We start from the raw sequence: 23,212 nt of genomic DNA, 5'->3' as shown, positions 1-23,212 counted from the left end.
ATTTCCTCATAGGGGAAACCACTGGCACTTGCGGTACCCGCTTTCAACCAATGGGATGTATTAAAAATAAAATCTCTCAACTAAGATGAGTCTGATTGTCTGACTAATTAGCCAGTGGTAGAGGTAATGGATGGAGATGTTTTACATTGTACCTATTGAACCAGTCACTCAAGTTAAACATAATGCTACTATGATTGATCTTCAGCTTAGCAAGGGGAAAATGTATTCACACAACTTCAAAAACAACTTATACTGAAGTTAGTACTTACTTAAAGTTTGAATACTTTGACCAGACTAGGCCTACTGAGTGAGTCTCCTACGAATGTTTTACCGTGAGCCTGCCTGCCTGCTTGCTAGGTCGTGTCCAACCTGACCTACACAGGATCAAACAAGGGAAACCAATGCCATTACAATATTGTATTAGCATACAAATTGAACAAAATTAACATTTCTTCAAAGACAAAATACATACCTGTAATAGAGGTAATAATAATAGTGCAACATGCATGCAAAATCCATGTAGATTTTCTTAGTTGTATTGAACGATATATTTATCTTGAACATACCAAAGTCGCTAGCCAAATACATATCATATTCATTTAGAGGATATCAATTTCGTTGACATGAAAAGTTGAAAACTCTTGGTATGTAGGCCTACTACAAATGGATATTGATTACCTGTCTAGACTAACTATTCGTTTAGACAGAGGTGGGGTCTAGGGGGCGCTGGGTGGGGTCACGTGACAGGAACAGGGCAGGGGCTTTCACGGGGGAAGGCTGCCTCTTACATTTTGTAAACAACATGGCGCTTCACGGATTGCAAAGGTTGATAGTTGCTCGGTGAAAGATTGCATTGGAGAAACGATCCACATTTCGCATGACATGAGCTCAATAGTTTTCTCATCTGATCTGTACTAATAAACCGGACGTGTAATTAAGTGCAAACTACACCGCCAAAGGGCTCTGCCGCCGAGCTGTCAAGCAGAAGACCGTTCGACTATCAATATAGGGGTAATGTTAGCCATCTTGCTAATGGTAGCTTCCTTAGATAACATGAAGATCTTATCCTTACATCACAGATCTACTGCAACAAACACACACAGTTGCAAGTTGACAGCGAGAATAAGTTGTTTATTTCATCATGTGTTGCATCGGTGAACAGACAAACAGCCTTGATATGAGCCGTTTCATCAGTAATTCGTTATGACTGCTATATAACTATGCTGCTGTGCTCTGATAAGGCCACGTAAACTACGTAGTCTCTCCCTCTCTCTGACTGATTCAAGTAAGACTGTAGGACTAAGCCTGCAGATCCCCAAATAGTCTTATTAATTAAGTATTATATATAAGTATTGTATTCCTGCTTTATTAGCCCTGGAACATGACTCTCGTATTCATACGAGAGTCATGACGTAACTTCACCCTGGTTTTTGCGAACGCTACATTTACAAATAATTAAAATATATAAACATTCGCATTTCAAATATAAAGTACTCACAAAGTGTCCCACGGGTGTTAGTTAGTAGCAGCGCCAGCGATTAGAATTTCTGCATCCCGCGTTGTTTAATAAAAAGCATTTTTATCCGAGGTGTTATTTTGCGATTGGCTTTCAACTACGCGCCCCTATCGGTCGGGAGGAGGGTGGCACTCGGTGTGTTCGATATAGGTAGGCTGACCGCCCTGCCAATACAGACTAAAAGGCGAGTGCGCTCCCGGTGTGCAACTGTGGATTTCCCAAACGAACCCCGTTTGAAAAAAGTAGCCGGGGAGCTCGGACAAAAATGCTTTTTATTAAACAACGCGGGACGCAGCAATTCTAATCGCTGGCGCTGCTACTAACTAACACCCGTGGGACACTTTGTGAGTACTTTATATTTGAAATCTGAATGTTTATATATACGCAAATCTTGTAAAAGCAGCGAGCGCAAAAAACAGGGCAAAGTTACTGCATGACTGTCATGATAATCATCATGGCAGTCATGTTCCAGGGCTACTGCTTTATTAGCACTGGAAAATAGTTGTATATTGAAACTCCTGTTTTCTCAATCCATCAATGGCATTATCTAATTGAGTTGTGTAACTTGTGTAATTGTGCAGAGCGGATCATTATTAGATTTTACTCCTGTCTGTCTTTCTTTTTTTGCACTGTGATAAAGAGACTGTCAACCTTCCTTGCTAGTATGTAATCTCCTAGCCCTAGAATGTCTCTGTTACATACATTGCCAAGTATTTCACATACAGAGCCATAGATCGATTGCCTCAGCTCCTGGTTTGCAATGAAACATGCGCGGCATAAATGTGATTACTCACCAATTAAATAATTCCAAAGACTTGGAATAAGATATGGTCCTCTACTTTCATATCCATGTTTAAGTTCTGGCACAAAACGTGTATTTAGTCAATTATGTCCACTTTTTCCCGAGCTGCACCCGGACGGCTTTCTCTCTGGACAAAGGGGCCTGGAATGACAGCTGAACTTCATTTATCAAAACATCCTCTGATCATCAGGGAAACACAAAAGTTTGGGGCACACAATTGGCAGGTGGTGTGATTAATTACCCAGCACCTATCGCAAAGCACCTGCCAATTGTGCCCTGCCAATTGTGCCCCAACCATTTGTGTTACCCTGGTCAATTGGTGATGCAGTTTGTGATGATCAGTCCAGCTGTCATTTCGGGCCCCTTTGCCCGGAGAGAAAGCTGTCCGGGTGCAGCTCGTGAAAAAGTGGACATATTTGACTAAACAAACATTTTATGCCAGAACTTTCACATGGATATAAAAGTAGAGGACCATATCTGACTCCCAAGTCTTAGAATTATTTACTGAGTGAGTACACACGCCGACCACATTCATGCCTAGTCATCCAAGCCTAGTCATGCCTAGTCATTCAAGTCTATAGATGCGATCTATGGCTGTGCATTCAGGAATATATGAGATACTGTACATGTATCATCACAGACATTCTAGGGCTTATAGTCTCCCTGTTGCCATCTACTTCTGTATCTCACTCTAGTTCTCTGAGTTATTGAGAAAGTGCATTTGTAAGCTTGGGTTTTCTCAGAACCAAACCCTTTTTATGCTTACCACCTCATTGATTGACCATAAGTCACAGACAACTCTCCCCTGCCTTGCCAGGATCTCCTCGGTCTATGGGCTCTCAGTCCAGTTCTGGGATGTCCGGTGGAAGGGGATCCTCCAATGACAACCCAGCAGACGAGTCCGATTCAACAGAACCCAACCAGAGCAGCAGTGGTAGTAGCCGAGGCCGCAGGGCGGCTGACAGGCAGCAGGCAGAAAGACAGTTATCATCAGAGGAGGACGTCGATTTAGCTGAAGTGCTGGCTCACTTATTGAGAAGGTGAGTAGGTTTGGTTGAGTTTACATTAACTTACATTTGACCATTTAAGCCAAGTGTCAGCTGATGCACAGAGGGAGTGATCTGGGAAGAATGCAAAATTATGCGATGCATTTTGCTTGTGAAAACAAGTAAAAAGGTTTGCTTTATTGAAACGTTTTCCAGCAGAAATGATGGTAAAGCTTTGAGTGTCACTGGGATGCACAATGTTGTCATAGAAATTAATGCATTTATTGAACCTGTGTACAGGACACTAGACACGTAGCTAACTGTTACTTTTCTGCCCTTGGTGGAACTGGTCCCTGGTAGTTGCAATGACACCAGTGGTAATATGTCGGATCACACAGCAACCAGCATGTGGTATGGAAGATATTGTTCTCTTCCTTGAGTCCATCCCTTAATAAGTACCCCAGAAGCACTATGGAGCCAGACACAGCTGAGTACAGCATGTAAAACAGTGGCACATGCTGCCAAAAGCTATGAATCTGTCCTGGAGGCAGATACTGTACTTCCTCACAGTGGAGCAACAGGGCTGCAGCCAAGCAGGAGATCATGGACACTTTGATTGATTGTGTTGCCATACATCTGTAAATTAGCGAACTCCTGATGGAGGTTATTTTGATTATGTATGTATATATATATATATACCGTAATTTCCGGACTATAAGCCGCACCTGAATATAAGCCGCACCAGCCAAATTTAGGGAAAATCCCATATACAAGCCGCACCGGACTATAAGCCGCACCGGACTATAAGCCGCAGCTACGTTAGCTCAGAGCCTGAGATGGCTCTGCGTTAGCTGTAAAAATCCATAGATTAGCCGCACCGTTGTATAAGCGGCAGGGTTCAAATCATGGGTAAAAAGCCGCGGCTTATAGTCCGGAAATTACGGTATATATATATATATATATATATCATCCGCATTATAACGGTTGCAACAATAATTGAAGTACCATAGCAAAAATGGGAGGTGGTGGGTCAGTTCAGAATAAATTGATTGATTGAAAATTGTATTCACAGTATGTAGAATGGGTACAGTTCAACGAAAGTACAGGTTTACTTCGTCAGAACATTTAAAGACGTACAAATATACACTGCAAAAATGGGAAAGACAAGTACAGTATGGAAAAAGGGGGGGGGGGACTTACAGGTACCAGTCTCGAATTGCAGCCACCCGGAAGTGCTCTTTGAAGTGCTGCATCTTCCTCCAGTGGTATTAGTACATCCAATAAGATCCAATAAAAATGAATTAAGCAAAATTTGGGATATAATCCTCCTGCTCCTCCAGTTGTCTCTCTCTCTGTTCACCATTTAACTCTGTACTGCCAGAGCCACATGCTCTCTCCAGGTGCCACAAACATTGTGAGTGCCAATCACTCAATCAGGCTAGTCTGATAGGTTAGTCTTGGGCAGGGTTTCTCAATCAGACAGACATGCACCTCAGCCATACCATGAAAATGAAAAATAACTCAATGGATTGACTTCTTATAGAACCACAGATCAGCAGATTGCTAGAAAATTATACAGCACATATCATAATTGAAACAAAAAAGAAAACTACATAGAAACACATGTGACTCTGGCACAGCATGACATTGTCACATTTTCAGAAAAAACGTTCAAAACCATTTCACATGTTGCAAAAATGGCAACAGAAAGGAGATCTACATGTTCAACACTTGGTGGAATTTCTTACGTTTCTGTTTAGTTTTTTCTGGTTTTTTTTTACTATTTTGCAATGGGGCCTTCAGGCAGATGCTATGGCTATTTGGCATTTGCTGGTCCTTGGCATGGAAAGGTTTGGGAACCATTGGATTGATCGAGTAATTGGTAACTTGCTTACTGTGATGATGTGGTATTTTATGTGTGTAGTGGCCAGGTAAGGCTGATTGATGTGATGATGTGGTATTTTATGTGTGTAGGGGACAGGTAAGGCTGATTGATGTGATGATGTGGTATTTTATGTGTGTAGGGGACAGGTAAGGCTGATTGATGTGGTATTTTATGTGTGTAGGGGACAGGTAAGGCTGATTGATGTGATGATGTGGTATTTTATGTGTGTAGGGGCCAGGTAAGGCTGATCCATGGCAGTGGGGCCACAGCACTCCAATTGGTCCAGTCATACTCAGATTCTGACGATGACAGTGATGGAGCCTGGGAGGGCCGCCTGGGACACCGATATAATCCCCCCGGTAACTCATCATTTATATTTGCATAACTTAACAACCTGCATAATAATGAAATGATGATTTTAATATACTCTGAATATACTGAACGTCTGTTGCTTTCCTGACAGTGGATACCCAGCCCGACACAGAGGAATTGGATCAGAGTGAGATCCGAACCCAGATCATGCTGGCCACTGCCTCCAGCCTGAGGGGGCGACGCGGCTTCACTCACATGCTCACAGAGGTAATAAAGGATGAACTTTCTCTGGGAGGGGTCAGGGCTTATTTCAGGTGCAGGTTGAGTTGCTACTGACAGGACATTAAAAGGAGGTGGGCTTTCTGGCCTTTGACTTGTCCCTTTCAGGTAAAGACGCACAGTTTGACTTCACTGGCCAGTGCCACTGCAGTGTGGCGTTGTATCTTGGTGGCCTCCTGCCAGTGTTTCTCCATCCTTCTCATGAGCTCTGTGTTCTGGGGCTCTGTTATAGTCAACTTACATTGTCTTGGCTGGAGATTGCTTTCCTGCAGGGTCCAGCCCAGTCTTGTGCAGATGGCTGCTGGCCCACCTGGAGGCCCCAACCTCACTTGTTCGGTTGGTGTGATTAGGTGGGGTGGTCTTCCCCAATCAGGATGAAGGGTTTGACCCTTTCAAACGGCAGTCTGGCCAAGTGTCTGTATTTAGTTGTGAGGCTAGATACAGGATACGATTGCTCACCCAGCCCCAGGTGACTTGAGGTGAAGGCTCATTTGATTTGGTAACATTGCTTTGGTTGACATGCTGGGGACACAGAATGACACTGATGCCTTCAGTGTCTGCACATCCTGCCTGATAGTCCTGAAGGCAGATCTTCTGTCTTCAGTCTTTCGCTCACTGTTCACTGCTCACTGTTCACCTCAAGCAGGTCTTCAAGGTGTTTGCCTTTGCACAGGCTATATGGCTAGGACTCGTGCTTCAACCACTCAGACAACTCCAACATGGTGTTGGTTGCTCCTGGGCCGCAGAGCATTGTGCGGCGGAATTCAGCTCTCATCTCTGGTGGCAGCTTGTTGAGGAGTCGTGCAACATGTGAGCCGCATCTAAGTTCTGTGTCTCCCTCTGGGCCTAGGGTAGACACTTGCTATTTTACGTAACACTAATTGGTGGGGCTTTCCAAACTTGTTGTTTAGGTGTCAATCGGGTCTCTGTTGGTGAAGTCGGGTCTAGGTGGTCTAGAAGATGAGTTAGTCAGGGGATATTAATACAATCTGGTAATAAATTCCTTATCAAGAATTCTCTTCACCAATGTGTTTGGAAGGGTGTCTACTAACATATCCCACATTGCTTTATATTCAACCACCCTAGGGGAACTTTTGACAGCTGCTGAAAGTTGGGGTACCATCAACCTATATAAGGCAAAATGTTCATTATGCTTTAAGTAGCATGTGACATGTCAAACTAGGGAGTTTTCATGATTCTGAATGCATTCCAAGCATTAGCTATGCACGAAGAACACTCCTTGGGCTGAAAACGGCCATAGCCGTCATCACAAAATGAGGTCAGCACATTTGGGCAAGTGGATATATGGCCGAATTTAGCCCAAGGGGTTTGACCCCTAGTTTGGCCATAGACTCCCTAGTTTGGCCATAGCCACTTGGTATGGTACCCAACTTTCAGCAGCTGTCAAAAATGCCCCTTGGTTCAATATAAACCAATGTGGGATATGTTAGTAGACACCTTTACAAACACATTGGTGAAAAAACTCTTGGTAAGAAATGTATTCACAGATTTGACATTATTCTGATAATATTCCCTGACTAAATTGGTGAAATAATAGCAGGTCCACCATTTTTGAAAATGGCTGCCATTGTCACAGGATAAATCTAAATAGTACAACTGTATTCCTCCTCCTTAAAAATGTAGGATTAGTCACCAGAAACAAGATCCTAGGTGGTGTAGAACTTGAGTTATTGTAAAATAACAGCAGGTGGTGGCCATTTTGAAAATGGCTGCCATGGTCACAGGGCCAATATAAATAGTACCACTGTATTCCTCATCCTTGAAAATGTGGGATTAGTCACCAGAATCAAGACCCTAGGTGGTCTAGAACCTAAATCAGTTAAACTTGTCAACTCCGTCAGATGTTCGTCAACTCCGTCAGACGTTCGTCCCGTGATGTTTTTGTTAATTTCCAAAGAAATAGAAATTTCGATGTTAAATCTGAAATGATACGTAATGATGATTTTTTTTTACATGGTTTTCATGTTATAATATTGAAAATAAAGGTTGAAATGACGGATTTGAGAAATTGGATATTTCATAATAGTGTGATATTGGAACAAAACAATATTAAAATAATTGTATTACTTAACTTGATTACTGAAAGCCATTATAAGATAACTGAGGAATTTATATTATTGTTGAAATTATCAAATTCAATTAAAAGGGATTTTAGTGTGTCTGACGGAGTTGACATGAATCAGGTATTAAGTGCATAAATGTCCCATTTTAGAAAGAAATGTTATGCGAAAAACCTGTTCCTTCTCAAGATTGGTAGTTGAGACCTGTGTCTACAAATACATCTATTTGATTTGAATGTATCTTAAAAAAAAAAAATCTAGTTTGAAAAAAGTTTTGTCCCTTATCTCAAGAATGGGTGATAGATGTATGACCTATTTTAACGCATCCCATCGTCGGTTACACGTTGTGAGCTTGCAGATCGGTGACTATTTTAGACAACAAAATTGCGACTCATAAAAAAAGGATCCAAGTTATCCAAACCGTCCTCAGACGAGCCCTCCATCGTCGTTTCCAGTCATCCCGATTCTCCATACATCCGGCCAGTTCGTTGGTACTTTGCACTCCTGCATCGCTCTTGAGTACATCCACGTATGTTAGCGTGGGGCGTCCTCGTGATCGATGCCTGTGTGTTGGTTCCCAGAGCACCAGTTTGCTGGCTGGCAGTTCTTGATGCCTTTGGCAGTGTCCTGCTAGTACAATACTGTACATTATTATTACCAATGGATTCGCATTCAGTTTGAATCGATTGTAGAAGTTCTTGTAATGTTGACTGTCTTTTTCTCTGTGCTCCGTGTCTCTGGCAGAGGGAACAAGGCAGGTGTAGAGGATCCAGTTTTTCCCATGGCGAGTGCAATCGCATACGCACACAGTGAGTATGTCTAGACGGCATTATGCAACCATGCACTCCTACACTAGGCTAGACAAACACCTCTGCTCCAAGAGGAACGACATGCCGTCACAACAGCCTACACTGTCTGTTAGTGTTGAACCGCCCGCCCGCCCGCGCATCACTACTGTCTTTTACTGCAGTCGTAAACAAAGAAAATAAATTGGGTAATTCATTTTCTATTGACTGGGTCCTTGAATTTCCTAGATCCTATGCTTAAATGTTTATCAGTTCTGGTTTCCATGGAAACTGAACTGTGGTAAAATGAATGCAGGCAATAAAATGTACCCCTCCCTCCCTCCGAAGAACCAGGTATTTACCAATACCACTTGGTTACATAAATCAATTACCAGGGGCCTGAGGCAGAGGTCTTTTCTGTCTGTGTGACCTACAGTAGGACTTCATCAGTGACAAGCTGTGTGTGCGCGTGCGTGCGTTTAAGACCTTTAAGTAACCCGGCACTAGAGACCTGTTAACCACATTATGTTATAATTTAGCTATTGAAAAATAGCAGATCTACAAGCTCATAGCGCGCCACCGAGTGGCGCGCTACGAGCTTGTAGGTCTGCTATTTTTGAAAAATTGAGCACCACTAATACAGAAACATGTCAGAAAACTGTCAGAATTTAGAAGATTTTTTTTTTTTTCGAGGTCAGGCCTAAATGGGTTAATGGACCATGGGTTTGTGACATAATGTAATAAATAAAATATTTAATGTAATATATATTTAATGTAATGTAATTTAATGTAATAAAGTAATGTATTCCTTCCAACAGCTTCCTGCCAAACTACGTGTCCCACAAGGATACGTACCACCAGAAAGCCTTCTGTGGCGTGTACAATGAGGACGGAAACATGTTCCTCTCTGCCTGCCAAGGTAGGAAGTAACTAAAAATCTATATATGGCAGGTCTCATATTAATGCAGTAATGATTATAGGGTATGCGCGTGACATTATACTTGGAAGTTATGCGGGAACGCCTACTGAGTGGCAAAAAACTACTTTCTGGCCTTGACAGCCCATACATCCAAACAGAAAAGTCATATTTGATTGCATTAAATTACTTTAAACAACATAAAATTCACTTTGCCACTCGATCGGCCATTCACTTTATGCATGTGCATACCCTCTATTGACATAATTGACATTTATTGAACTGATTTGTTAAATACATTGTGGTTATGGTTCAGTTATTATTATTATTGTTATAAGTTATATAATATGCTATTATACTATGAACTAAATTTGATGGCACAAGGTCATATGTGCGTTGAGCTCACAGAAAACGTAGGGCTGTTGCACTAGCCGTGTTTGATTTAATTAATGTGTACATACAATTTCTTTCTTTTTTTAATTATGTTTTTATTTTGGTCATTGCATACGAACACAGTTTTACATCATGTGGTATAGTGCATATGATTGTTTTAAAGTCCAGCAGATTTATCAAAAACATGACATGTTATGTTTGCTCCTGTTCATGTACTCATTTCTTGCAGATACATTTCTCAAGTTCTCAATGGTGACCAATGTTACAACATTTTTTTCCAAACTAAACGAGAAAAATAAAAAGACAAACATCTTGACAGCTTTTAAGGAGAAGGGGGAAAGGAGACGCTTTCACATACTTAAACTTATTTGAAAACAAGGTCAGCATTGTGTACATACTGTAACAATTTCATAAGTGCATCTTCTGTGTCCGTTTGACTCCCCCACGCAAGGAACAAAACGGACTATGTTAGAGGTGGTAGCAAAGCAATGCTTTTACTGACTGAATGTTACTGACTGAATGCCACAGTGGTGTGAGAGTAGAACATTGCATTGGCTCTGGTTCAGATATGACACCAATTTGTTCTACTGTGAATACCGGTAGTAAATTCAGTCAGGTTTCACCAACCACACAAATTAAGTCTTCTCATCTTTCAATCATCATGTAAGTGAGGGGCGCTCTTATCATCGTACATCATCATTGCTCAGACACTGATGTAAAATTGTCCATTCATTGTCAATGGGAATTAAATGTTTGTGTAGCACTAGCCCCTCCTTTGTGTGTAACACAGAATGTGATGATTTCATTGGCTGAGCACGGAATGTGATGTATGATAAGAGCACCCCTCACTTCACACAAGTGTGATCTCTTAAAATTTCTAGCTCTAAAATGTTTCATACTAACAATTTACACTAAAGTTTGACTAGTTAGGACAATTGTTATGTTTCAACGGTACAACCAGATTCAGTAAATTGCTTGTTTTAAGTTGCATAGAACTTAATAATAAAGGAATTACAAGTAGCTGGTGGTGCACACTTCATATGCTAGACTCATTGGTCTACCAGGTGTTGGGTAATAATACCTGTAAGGATATTATTATTTTACATACTGTATTGTGGTAGGTATCATCATGTCTTTATATAAATGGTCTGGAAACAGACCCTTATTTGTGTCTCCACTCTCCTTGCAGTTGCAGACAAAGGTCAAACAATAAACAAAGTCACTACAGTGAGCGTCTTTTTAACATTCAACATGACTCAAAATCCAGCACTTTGCTATAAAAGTGCAGTTTTATTTGTACGTGTTCCTATTATCTTATATGCCTTCTCAAGGAGTCTGGAACTTCACTTACGGACTCTGTACTCCGTACTCTTGGCTGTCACACGAATGCCACGACTTTCCCTTTGATTAGAAACACCTGTTGTTTTCCAACCAGAGGCTATGTGACGCTGATCATCACTCACTGCTGGAGCTGAATGCAAATTTGTTGTGCTTAGCACTTGCCACAGGAAGCTAAATTTAGATCTGTAAAGTATTCGGAAGAAATTGACATAAATAACTTCTTGTTAATATTGCCACAGCTTCCCTCTCGCATGTCTGCAATTTATTCCAGCAGGAACGAAGCATTCTAGTTTTGTAGTTACACAATATGCACTGTCCACAACATGATCTAGCATCCCATTGAGCTCTTTATGAAAAAAAAACAAGTATTAACTGACTAAACACGTAAGTAAACCTTGCCGGGGCCATGTGGCCCAAAGGTTGAGGTGGCTTAATATACAAGTACACCCCTTGGACATGACGGTTCGCAGGGAGCTTGTAGATCAGCTATTTTCACCACGGAACACAGACGTATGACGGGTATATATAATGCAAAGAATATTATAAGACCGTTGCTATTTTTGTGACATTTTGCCAATAATGAAAAAATCAGACCGGTCTGAAGTGAGTGGTGCAACAGTGCCCCCTGTCGGTACGGTACTCATAGGACATAGTCACATTGCTGTTCCTTGGAGTGGTTGCACCACTCAAAAACATAATATATGAATCCCTCTGCAGACCAGAACATCCGGCTGTACGACACCAGTAGGGGGCGCTTTAACCTGCGAAGGACGGTGAAGGCGCGAGACGTGGGCTGGAGCGTGCTGGATGTTTGCTTCACCCCAGACACGCAGCACATCCTCTACTCCAGCTGGTCTGACTACAGTAAGCAGTGGTTTTCAACCCGTTTCATATCAAGGACCATTATTTATTTGGCATTTGAGCCGCAGACCACCATTCGATGACATTTATCCTCTCAGAGAATAGTTTGTTGTTGTTGCCACTGCTGTAATTAATTCCCAGGCTTGGCTCAACCTATCAGAGCCACCCTGCATCGTTACAACGCTGCTTGACTCCTCCTTGGTTACTATGCCTACAGTTAGCTTTCATTTCAACTGCAATCCCAAAATTAGTCGGTTCTGCAACACAGTTATTCACGACAATGTGTTTTGCTCATCATGTTCTCTCTCTTTCTCTCTCTATCACTGTAGTTCATGTGTGCAGTGTAGACGGAGACAGTGAAACTCACACCGCCTTGGACCTCAAGTTAGTGTTTCTCCTCCATAGTAACTTATAGCATTGCAGCTCAGGTACAGTAACCTATCAGTGCCAGCTTCTCTACCTCCATTACTGCATGGATGAATGACGCTGACAGAGTTCCTCACATCACATCACATCACATCACATCACTCAAGTCACCAATTACAGGGACTATTATGGCATAGCTGCATACCTCTGTTCAAACCCATAGAACGATTCCAACAATATGGTGATGAGTGTCTCGTTCATGCACGTTGTGGAGTAGCCTGCGCAGCATTTGTCATGTTGCTGATGTTGTGTGTCGTCGCCCTGAGCTCGTTGTGTGACAGTGTGTGTTTGTTGTGTTGTGTTGTGTAGTCCCGACGAGAGGAGGTTCTGTGTGTTCTCGCTGGCCGCATCTACGGACTCCAAGGAGATATTGGGGGGGTGAGTTCAACATTTCTATCCATATATTTATTATACACTATTCTTAAAATGATAGAACTTTAAGACATGTATTTAAACATGTATTCTATGCATGCTATGCAATTCAATTATAATTTCAGTTCACATTTCTGTTGATTTTAAAAGGCAGGTGCTACATATTCAGAAGAGCAATTTATATACAGTACCCCCCTCAGTAATCGGTGTGAAAGGTCCCTGTGGAGGTTTGGATGAGAATTAATTCAGTCTCTCCCTCACGTTTTCAGAGCAAATGATGGCTGCCTCTACGTCTATGATAGGGAGCAGAATAAAAGAACACTGAAGGTGAGTGTGTGCGTCTTGTGTCCGCATATAGGCCTGTTTGTGTGAACTGTGTTTAGCTACAGAACCTGCTCACAAGTCATTGTTCCACCGTTCTGTGGTGATCAAGGTGAGCTGAATGCGTGTCATCTCACACAAAGCTTTCCACTGTGTCGGGCCACCTGTGTCTGCTAGCTCCGCGGGGGATTCGGTGGCACCTCATTTCTCCTCCCCACGTTTCTGTGTGGAAGTGACCTCCGCCATCTGTTTCTCGTTCATTCTTCCTCACTGCCCCCCCAACCCCCCCCCCCCCTCCCCCTCCCTCCCACCTGTGTTTCTGCATCAGTGTCTGTAGTTCTTTGTCTCCTACTGTATCTCTCGTGTCCATGCATGCCCTCCGCCCGTACCCTTGTCCACATGTCTCTTAGTCTCTCACCTACTGCATATTATGAACAAATATTCAAATTCACTATTGCATATCGTGCACCAACATTTAGATACCAGGCCAGCACACGTTTCTTTTACCCCACGTGCATGCACTTCTCTGCCCATTCGCAGTCACACTTGACACACATTTCCCACACACCCTCACCCTACCCTTCTCCCTGTGCCCGGCTCAGATCGACGCTCACGAGGACGACGTGAACGCGGTGGCGTTTGCCGACAGCTCCTCCCAGCTGCTCTTCTCCGGCAGCGACGATGCGCTGTGCAAGGTGTGGGACAGACGGACGCTGCGTGAGGAGAGGCCGCAGCCTGTAGGACAGCTGGCTGGTCACCGAGATGGCGTCACCTTCATCCATAGCAAGGTAGCTACTAGCTAGAGGGATGCGTGGTCGTGGTGGAGGTGGGTGTCCAAACAAAATGGAGGCTGGAGTTTAATTAACCTGTCATGGAGGTAAACAAATAGTTCTCCATACTGACAAACAAAGAAAAATGTACAAAGCTCGGGGGGGGGGGGGGAGCCCCCATATATGAGGTTTTTAGTATGTGGAAGTGGAATGTTTATGGTTGTACTGAAATGGGCCCTAATATTGTACTGTTACGTGACGTCTTACAATTTCTGTACCAGGGCGATGCGCGCTATCTCATCAGCAACTCTAAGGATCAGTCCATCAAGCTGTGGGACATCAGGAAGTTCTCGCCCAAGGAAGGGCTGGCTGCCTCACGCCTCGCTGTCACCCAGCAAAACTGGGATTACCGCTGGCAACAGGTCCCCCAGAGAGGTGAGGGTACCAAAGAAAGAGGGTCAATTGGACTAGAGAGTAGAAAGGTCTGACAGACGAGTGTTAGGAACAGGAGGCCTACCTGGTCTTTCCTGCCAGTAGCATTTGCTTGTCTCAAAGATTAAGCCATGCATGTCTAAGTACAAACGGCTCGTACAGTGAAACTGATTTTATATATATATAGAATATATGTTTGTATGTATACACCTAATATCAGTATCGGTCGGGCAATTAAGTTTCTTATAAATGTGTTTTTTCTCACCACTTAACTATTTTTATGTACTCTCACTAAGCATGACAAAAAATATTTCATCTAAAGAAAAAATGTATCTTTTTGAAAGAGGCGGAGGTATCTTTAAAACCAGGATATTAACTGTTAATACAGTATGCCTCTTCCACATAGCACTTTAAATGGACCATACCAACGTTGATACATTGTCTATTCTCAGCTTCGGACATATATTGTAATGTACATTAAACGTTAATGAACTTACCTATTTGAATCAGTATTAGCAAAACATTGCGTGGGTAATTAGTGATGGACTTTTCAATTTAATTTGTAATAGTTCTCCGGGCGTTATTTTCAGATAAGACTTTTCAAAACAACAAAAAAAGAATTGATTGTGTTGGATTAGTCAATGGATATATTAACTGTTGTACTGTGCACATTCACTTTACTATTAATTTGCTCAACTCTATCTTACTTTATTGTCCCAATAACAGCCTTGAAAAGACACAAACTGACCGGTGACACTTCAGTGATGACGTATCGTGGCCACGGCGTTCTGCACACGCTCATCCGCTGCCGTTTCTCACCAGAGTTCACCACCGGACAAAGATTTATCTACTCGGGGTGCTCTACCGGCAAAATCATAAGTGAGTCTTACTGTGTGTGTGTGTGTGTGTGTGGGGGGGGGGGGGGGGTTGGGTTGGGTTGGGTTGGTAAATATGTGTGACACCTAATATGCTCACTGATACATATATATATATATAGATCCTATATGTATGACAGTGAAATATAAGCGTAATGACTATATTCTATATTCGTATGCTATGTACTTTCTCCCAAATGGAGGACATGCAATTAGCTACATTTCTTTTCCCCCATTACCCAGTTTACGATGTGCTAACGGGCACCGTGGTAGCCAGGCTGGCGAGTCATGATGCGTGTGTGAGGGATGTTAGCTGGCACCCCTATGAGGACAACATTGTCAGCAGTTCTGTGAGTACTGCTGTCTCTCTCTCTTTCTCTATCACAGATGTTATGATAGACCCAGTGGTTCTCAAAGTGGGGTCCTGGCACCCCAAGGGGCAGTTGTGGGGGGTTCTAGCTAAATTAGATAAATATAGCATAGCATCACCACTTTAACCCCATTTAACACTTACAAGATCACAAGAAATTGCAATGTCGGAAGAGACGCCTGCTCCAGGTGTTTTTGGACGCGACAGTGTGCCTGCGCCCTTTGTGTGTCTTTAGCACGGAATGTGATGATTTAATTGGCTGAGCACGGAATGTGATGATGTATGGTAAGAGCGGGGAATCATTTGAAGATTTTTTTAGCATTTTAAACACATCTTATTCCTGTCAATGCATAAACTTTCCTTAATGATTATCTGGTTTCATTTGATATATGTTCTCTATTATTAAGGTTATCTTGCAGTCAGTTTGTATTGGTGGTGGGGAGGGGGGCGGGGTGGGCCAAAGCATTTCCGGGGGTCCCCGGCCAAACACGTTGAGAACCCCTGAGTTATACCACAGGCAATGTGATTTTAACCCATTCTGACCTGAGATCAGATTCATACGAGGTTTCCGCCGGACACACACTGGTCTGATGAACCCATTCTGACCTGAGATCAGATTCTAAAAATGTCAGTCGTTCTTCGATTTTTCAAAAAATAGCAGACCTACAAGCTCGTATCGCGCCACTCGGTGGCACGATATGAGCTTGTAGATCTGCTATTTTTCAATAGCTAAAGCACGACATGATGCCGACACCAAAATGGGTGCCCGGTCAGAATGGGATAATATATGGCATATAATATAGTTTATCTACAGTACTTTTTTTTACAACAACAGATGATGTGAAGGTAATGCAGAAGTGCTTTTTTCGAGCAAATTGTTAATATAATGTTCAAATGAACTGTGAGAAATCCATGAGAAAAACATTGTAATGTGGGTTTTTTTTATCAAGACCAGATAAATTACATAATCCTAATCTTCACATTAGCCACAATGATGCATCCTTCATTTAGTAGAGTCGACAACGACCTAAATCGGACATGATTTCTTCCCTTCTCTATAACTTCCGCTGTCATTCCTCTCTAGTCTCTACCTCTCTCACTATCTTTCCCTTATGCTCTATCTCTCTCTCTCCATCCTTTCCCATTTTCTACTTCTGTTGTTTTCTCTCTCCCCGTCTCCCGATCTCTCGTTCCTTTGCATTCTATTGTGGTATTCATCCCTCTCTCCTTCCTCCATAGTGGGATGGAGTGGTACGCATGTGGGAGCACAGACAAACCCACCCCATAGACGAGGAGGGCGAGAGGGAGCGAGTCTGAACGCTGGATTACCCCCGCACGGACGCTCCCCTGCAGAGTTTGTTACGAAAAAGAAAACGGCAGTTTGAACCCTAGTGATGGTCATCATAAGTTAAATTAATGTTAGAAATGTACTGGAGCAAACAAAGTGTGACAATAATGACTATAACTGTATAAATGATGTATAATATTTCAATGTTAGGCCTCTGTTCACAGAGTAAGTCATGGGTGCTGATTTGGAATCAGTGTGGACTTTCTTATTGAGAAAACCGTGGTCTCAGACCGAACTCAGACTTTGTGGACAACTTTGTTCTCTGGTTGGACAAAAATATATAATTTTTGGCCAAAGCGAACATGTTTTATTCATGTTGAGGCCAAGACTTTGTGAAGCGGTTGGGATGCAGATATATACCTTCATGCATACTTAACATACATACACATTGATCTGTGTATGTGCTATTAGAGTGTTTATATCAATATCTGTGTTTTATTCCCAAACCTGTTTTGCATTATCAATAAAACATTTCTTTAAATGTAATTACATAGATTGTTTTAAAAATGTATTTAACTTTTGTGTAATTTGAGCCAAGGCTTGAATCAAGGCTTGAATCTGACATGACTTCTCAACGAACCAGCCACTGAATGGTTTGTTGAATTCCACATTTTCACTGACCAATTTAGGTGATAAGCCTTCCCTGGGGTGCCTGGTGGCTCACACAGTTAGTGCAAAGCATTAAATAATATAACCTGACCTGAGATTGTCACAGTTCACTGGGAAACCAGTATTTGAAGAAGTTATTACTTGTTTAATGATTAACCACTTTAAGGCCTATATATACTTAGTTTAGTTTTGGAGTTCCTCAGGGCTTTATACTTGTTACGGTCCTTTTTTTCCTGCTACACCCAATCTCTTCGAAAATAGCCGATTTGTTTGTTTGTATTTTTGGGCGGGGGGGCTTTGTGCCTTTAATTGATAGTACAGTGGAGATTGACAGGAAACGCAAAGTGGCGACATGCAGCAAAGATTAAGATAAGTATCGAACCCGTGACTTACTGTCAGGCTGCTGTACAGGCGTTAACCTCTCGGCCCCCAAAAATAGCCTAATTACAATCTCACAGATTGTCGTTACACACATTTGTTGAATGAGCATTTACCCAGGGGCCTTAGTAAAGAAGCATGTAATGACAGGAATGCAATAAGTGCTCTAAAATTAGACCTAGACATGGAGGGCCTAGCAATCAATGTCTTAGAAATAAAAGATAATGTTTAGGATGATGCTATTTTAGCAAGCCAATGCCAGCAGTGGGTTTTTATCAACTGGGCCGAAGTTTCGATGGAAGACGAAGCATTTTAGAGGCTTTATTATAAATATACTGTAGTGACAAAGTAGAAAACGACAATCTTTAGCGGAGAACATAGGTTGGAGATATTTTTCTCCTGATTGACTTGCTGGGGTGAACATCAACGAAAATAGCAGAAAAAGGTGTGGTCAAAAAAGTATACTGGTTTTACTACATGCCACTTTCATTATTTTTTAATTGCTTTGTCTTAATCTGTCAAGATGCATGGAAATTATGTTCTAATTATGGTACTTGCAATGGGCAAAGTCTCATCATGAAAAGCCAGCCTTACATGATTTCTAGGACCATTTTAGCGAGTTCTAAAAAGTATCAAATACAAGTAAATACATTTATATTTAAAATAAACACAGTCGTTTTCCAAGAACCAAGAGAGACAATATTGTCAAATTTGGCTCCCGGCAGCAAAAATAAGAGACAGAATTGGCTGTGAGAAGGGCAGCTGTTCCTGGTGCCAAGTGCCAACTGCAGATTGGCAATGGTGAATGACTTAAATTAGTTTTGGCATCAACAGCTGACTCTAAGACTGGAGACACCAGAAGGGAACCATCCAGAAAATGGAGTCATTTCCAAATAAGGAACCATTTTACGCAAAGATTTCTACATTTAAAAGCTTGGCGATGAATTCTGATGAGTGAGTACATTACAGAATTGAATACCAAATCAATCACAGATTATCACACTGCATTCAGATGTTTTAGGCCAGGCTAAATACTTGTGGTTTCTGTCCCCGATGCCAGTTCAGCTGTGCATTCTTTTACTTAACAGTTTCAAACCAAACATCACTCTGTAATAGCATTGTTTTTGGATTAGTAGGTAGGTACTAAGGAAAGGTACTATGTTTACCCCCCAGGGTAACTGGACTAAGCTCAAGAACTTGTTTACAGCCAGGCCCTGCTCATAGAACATTTCATGGTAGGGGTTCAATGTCACATTAGATAGATGCTATAAGTGTCATTACTGTCACCAAGGTTCCAGTCTGGGCTCTGGATGGGTGGAGTTTGTTGAGGTGATAGAGAGGGGGGGGGGGGGGGGGGGGGGTAGAGTAGAGTGGTATTTTTGTAGACCATGTGCTACAGGCCTGACAGTGATAAGGGGGGTTCCACTACACAAACAAAGCACCAGGCAGACTCCAAAGCAGCTAGGCTCCCATTTGGGATACAATTAATTGGAAGAAGGGAACAGAAGAGAGAAGAAGGAAAATGGGGCATGTGTGTTAAAGATCCAAACCTATAACTGAAGATAATTGATAGTCCAGACAGGAACGGGGAAAAAAGGAACAAAATGGATCTAGAATGCAAAACCACATCAAATGGCTTCTTCCCAGAGATCAACTTGGATAAATTACATAAGACGGCAGTGGATCTTCTACTGCCAGTGAAACTCGTGCTCAGACTGCTGAACTGGGTTCTGGTGTTCGTGACGAACTTGTTGTCCAGAATTTTAAGCAGCAGCCTAGTGAAGGAGCATTTCCACCTGATGCTATCTGGTCTCATACTGTTTGGACCACTGCTGAGCTTATCGGTGTCTAAGTACAGTATCTTTGCCAATAAGCACCACTTCTTGTACAGGTAAGAACTTCTGGGGGGGGCAAATGTTTGTTTCTGTATAGATCTGCTCTCGGATAATACAAATCTGTTCACTTTTACATATTAAGAAATATTGGCCAATTTAGTTTACTGACCCACACTCTTGAAACAGAACTAGCTATAGGACCCCTTTATGGGCTATGATGTTATAAAACTTACACAGTATGGGTGAGTGAGTGCACTGAAGTATTATCAGGGTATTTATGTAACTCGAGTACAAGTCCATTTTAAATTGGTGTAAAAGGATCTCACCTGGAATATGAGTTAAACATGGGTCACTGGTGTAAAAGGGGATATACAGTAAGTTGTTAATGCAAAGATTCTGTCAGTGGCTTCAAAAGTGCTGACATAAAGGTAATGCAAATTAGTTGGCTGAACTATGTATGTAAATGGACAGAAATAGATGCTTGCAAAAGACAGCTTGACTCACTCAGGGAAGTGATAGTTAATGTTGCCCTGTTTTTCTCCCTGGAAATAAAAAACGCCTGGGTTTCCGAGACTAATGTTGCCCTAATGTCCTTCCTGGTTAAAACAATGTTCAGAAGTTACTACGTCAGTCAGTCCTTTTTAACTCAGATTCCTGTGCATTCATTGTACATTGAAAACAATGTATTGCCGTTAGTGCATACATATGGAAATAGGTTGATACAGTAGGCTGCATGGTTACACCTGAACCAGTTTGTGATTACAAAACGTAGCCTGTGTTCTATAATAAAGAATACATTCAGTAAAAGAACACATAGGGATAAGTTGCCTAACATTACTGCAGCAGTGCAATCATGCATCACTGTGGAACATACTGTATTAGCTTTGAGTGATCTGCAGTTGCTGGAGCACAGCACCCTGTGCTCTGTATCTCAATCAGTAACGGAGTCAGGTCCTGTAGGTCAGGATGTATGCAGTACTGCTGCATGGGAGGGGGGGGGGCTGCCCTCCATATGTTTATGGGGTCATAAAAAGGCATGTAGGGGTCCATTTACAGTACACTCAGCTGTTACTGTAAAGGCTGCTACTGTATATGTTTCACCGGAGTCACCACGACTGCACCATATATATAGTATAACTGTAATATGATAACAAATACTAAATGAATGAGACTAGTATTTGTAGCTTCTATGTCAATATATACTGCAATTTGACTGAATCTGTTTCAAAACCATCTCCCAGGAAGTTCCTTCAGTCAGCTTGGGGATGGACCTGCATCTTGACCGGCTCCTCCGTCCTTCTCGCCTCCTTCTCTGCACGCCGCTCCCTCTCTCTCTCCCTCCGCCACGTCTCTCGGATAGCGTCCGCGGCAGCTCTGTGGTGGGGCTGCCGGCGGCTCCTGAGCCTAATGGAGGATGCGTCGGGGACATGCTATGAGCCCATGGCTCAGAGCAAGGCGGGGTCGCCCCTACTGCTTCTGCATGAGGACCAGACCAAGGCCTCCTGTCTCAGAGCGGGTATGGTATGGCGCGGCTACGAGGTCTCCGAAAGCAGCCTCGTCCTATGCCTGTGTTGCCTCTTGCTCGTCGAGGAGCTGTCCGTTTTTGGGCCTCTTCTGAGCCGGGAGAAGGTCATGCAGAGGTCGCCGGGAGGTGCCCTGAGAGCGCTGTTCCTTCTCTGTACACTCATGCTGTCTCTGTGGATGTTCCTGTTGCTGTGTCAGCTCGCCCACTTCCCGCAGTTTCCCTCCCAGCAGCTCGGGGGAGCTCTGGCTTGTCTGGGATGGAGAGGACTCTATCAGGGGTGGTTCCGCCTCAAACCCAGCTGGGGCTGTCCCGGGTTGCCTGGGGAGGGACTCTTCATTAACACAGACGATGATGATGCTGATGACAAGCAACCAGAAGAGTAATAATACAAACTTGCTGCAATACAATAAGTTTCTCACAAGTGGGCATTATAGCTGTTGCCAGACGTGGGCAGACAGGTTCAGCTGTCTGCCGACGTGCCTTCCGGGATTTTAGACAGCTGGAGGATGGAAAAGAAGCTCCACCCACGCGGCAGATTGCCGCAACGGCCAGATTCCCAGGAATGCTTTCCCCAGCGGCATTCTGCCGTGTGGGTGGAGCTTCTTTTCCATCCACCAGCTGTCTAAAAACCCGGCAGACAGCAGAAAACGGCCGCGCCTGTCTGCTCAAGTGTGGAAACACTGTATGACTTTCAAAATTGTAGTTCATAAGATAAAGAGACAGTCTTGGCATTAGCACAAATACTGCAGCTTTAATGCCCTACACTACCTGGGACTTGAACCTGGGTCTCTCGCATGAGACCAAACGTCTTCCACTTTTCCATGCCATGACCGTAATCCCCTGCTTAGGTTAAATATGATTGTATAATTGTCGTTTAGACATTAGGAGATGGTTAAGTTCAGGTTGACATTATATGGTTTAGAGTAAACAGAACCAATGTTAAATGGTTGTGTTAAGACATGGTTGTGTTACGGTTAAAAATGGTTGTATTGAGATGTTAAAGTTTAGGTATAATAAGGTTAAGTGAAGTGTTAAATCTCATGTTGAAGGACACACGGATACTTTAAACAGCCAAAGACACAAAGTACTACATTCTGATAGTAATTGCTAGACTAGTCTAGTCTCTAGTCTGTCTCTGCAGCTCTTTAGTGAATTCTCAGGTTGAGATACCAATTTTATCCAATCAGAAGAGAGAACTCATAGAGTATACAAAATGAACAAGTGATGACACAAAGAAACGAGAAGACAAAATTGGAATGGGAACACTATAAAATCGAAGCTGATAAATGGGTAGCATTTGGGTACTCTCCTGGACCTTACTTGTTGGAAATTGCAACCCACCTGAAAACTAAAAGGTATTTGTTTATTAGTTATAATCCAACTCCTGTCATGTCGTGCAGGTCTCTCCTGTCCTAGTTTCCCGGGTCTCTCTACTCTCCAGCATGAAATTCCAAAATAAAATAATCTTACAAAAGAAACTGTGTTCAGGAGCCACATTATTATTATTATATGTGCTGTAACATAAGAAGTGCAAAGTTAGACTGGCATCCACCGAGTCCGTTTATAGTTGTTATGAGGGGTGAAGGTTCCTGAATGACTGGCTGATATATTTGGGATATAGTGTAGAGTTGTAGGGGTGCCCACACTTTTTAGACTTGAGAGCTACTTTCAAAATGACCAGCTCAACCAGATCTACCCACCAAAAATATATATTATCCCATTGCTGAAAGTAGTCACGTATTAAGACAAATGCACATTTATTTCCTTTTTTGTACTAATGTTTGTGTAAAACAT

The 23,212-nt window shown here is 42.5% G+C and overlaps 2 protein-coding genes across 2 annotated transcripts; both read left to right on the top strand.

Annotated features, from left to right (window-relative positions):
• The first annotated feature begins 781 nt into the window (after nt 1-781).
• Nucleotides 782-17,557, top strand: dcaf11 (ddb1 and cul4 associated factor 11). Its single transcript, XM_083777844.1, has 15 exons — nt 782-1,011; nt 3,136-3,358; nt 5,421-5,548; nt 5,653-5,768; nt 8,606-8,670; nt 9,465-9,565; nt 12,014-12,160; nt 12,487-12,541; nt 12,893-12,961; nt 13,225-13,282; nt 13,879-14,064; nt 14,328-14,481; nt 15,205-15,357; nt 15,597-15,703; nt 16,963-17,557. The coding sequence occupies exons 2-15, from the start codon at nt 3,150-3,152 to the stop codon at nt 17,038-17,040; spliced, it is 1,626 nt and encodes a 541-aa protein (XP_083633970.1). The 5' UTR covers nt 782-1,011; nt 3,136-3,149; the 3' UTR covers nt 17,041-17,557.
• Nucleotides 17,558-19,473: 1,916 nt separating this feature from the next.
• On the top strand, nt 19,474-23,182 carry LOC310867779 (fat storage-inducing transmembrane protein 1-like). Its single transcript, XM_083777903.1, has 2 exons — nt 19,474-19,949; nt 21,135-23,182. Exons 1-2 carry the CDS (start codon nt 19,663-19,665, stop codon nt 21,799-21,801), a joined length of 954 nt encoding a protein of 317 aa, XP_083634029.1. The 5' UTR covers nt 19,474-19,662; the 3' UTR covers nt 21,802-23,182.
• Nucleotides 23,183-23,212: the final 30 nt, after the last annotated feature.

The sequence above is a fragment of the Protomyctophum parallelum genome (genome assembly GCF_964188405.1).
Source record: "Protomyctophum parallelum genome assembly, chromosome: 12".
Lineage (NCBI taxonomy): Eukaryota > Metazoa > Chordata > Actinopteri > Myctophiformes > Myctophidae > Protomyctophum > Protomyctophum parallelum.
The sequence above is the reverse complement of the archived record's forward strand: the minus strand, read 5'-3'. Positions and strand labels throughout refer to the sequence as shown.

What these genes read in the sequence shown, in the direction of transcription:
- LOC310867779 (XM_083777903.1), top strand. Translation starts at nt 19,663, where the DNA reads ATGGATCTAGAATGCAAAACCACATCAAATGGCTTCTTCCCAGAGATC. An exon ending in AAGCACCACTTCTTGTACAG is followed by an intron (nt 19,950 to 21,134) that starts GTAAGAACTTCT and finishes ACCATCTCCCAG; the next exon opens with GAAGTTCCTTCAGTCAGCTT.
- dcaf11 (XM_083777844.1), top strand. Translation starts at nt 3,150, where the DNA reads ATGGGCTCTCAGTCCAGTTCTGGGATGTCCGGTGGAAGGGGATCCTCC. An exon ending in CTGGCTCACTTATTGAGAAG is followed by an intron (nt 3,359 to 5,420) that starts GTGAGTAGGTTT and finishes TTATGTGTGTAG; the next exon opens with GGGCCAGGTAAGGCTGATCC. An exon ending in CACACCGCCTTGGACCTCAA is followed by an intron (nt 12,542 to 12,892) that starts GTTAGTGTTTCT and finishes TGTGTTGTGTAG; the next exon opens with TCCCGACGAGAGGAGGTTCT.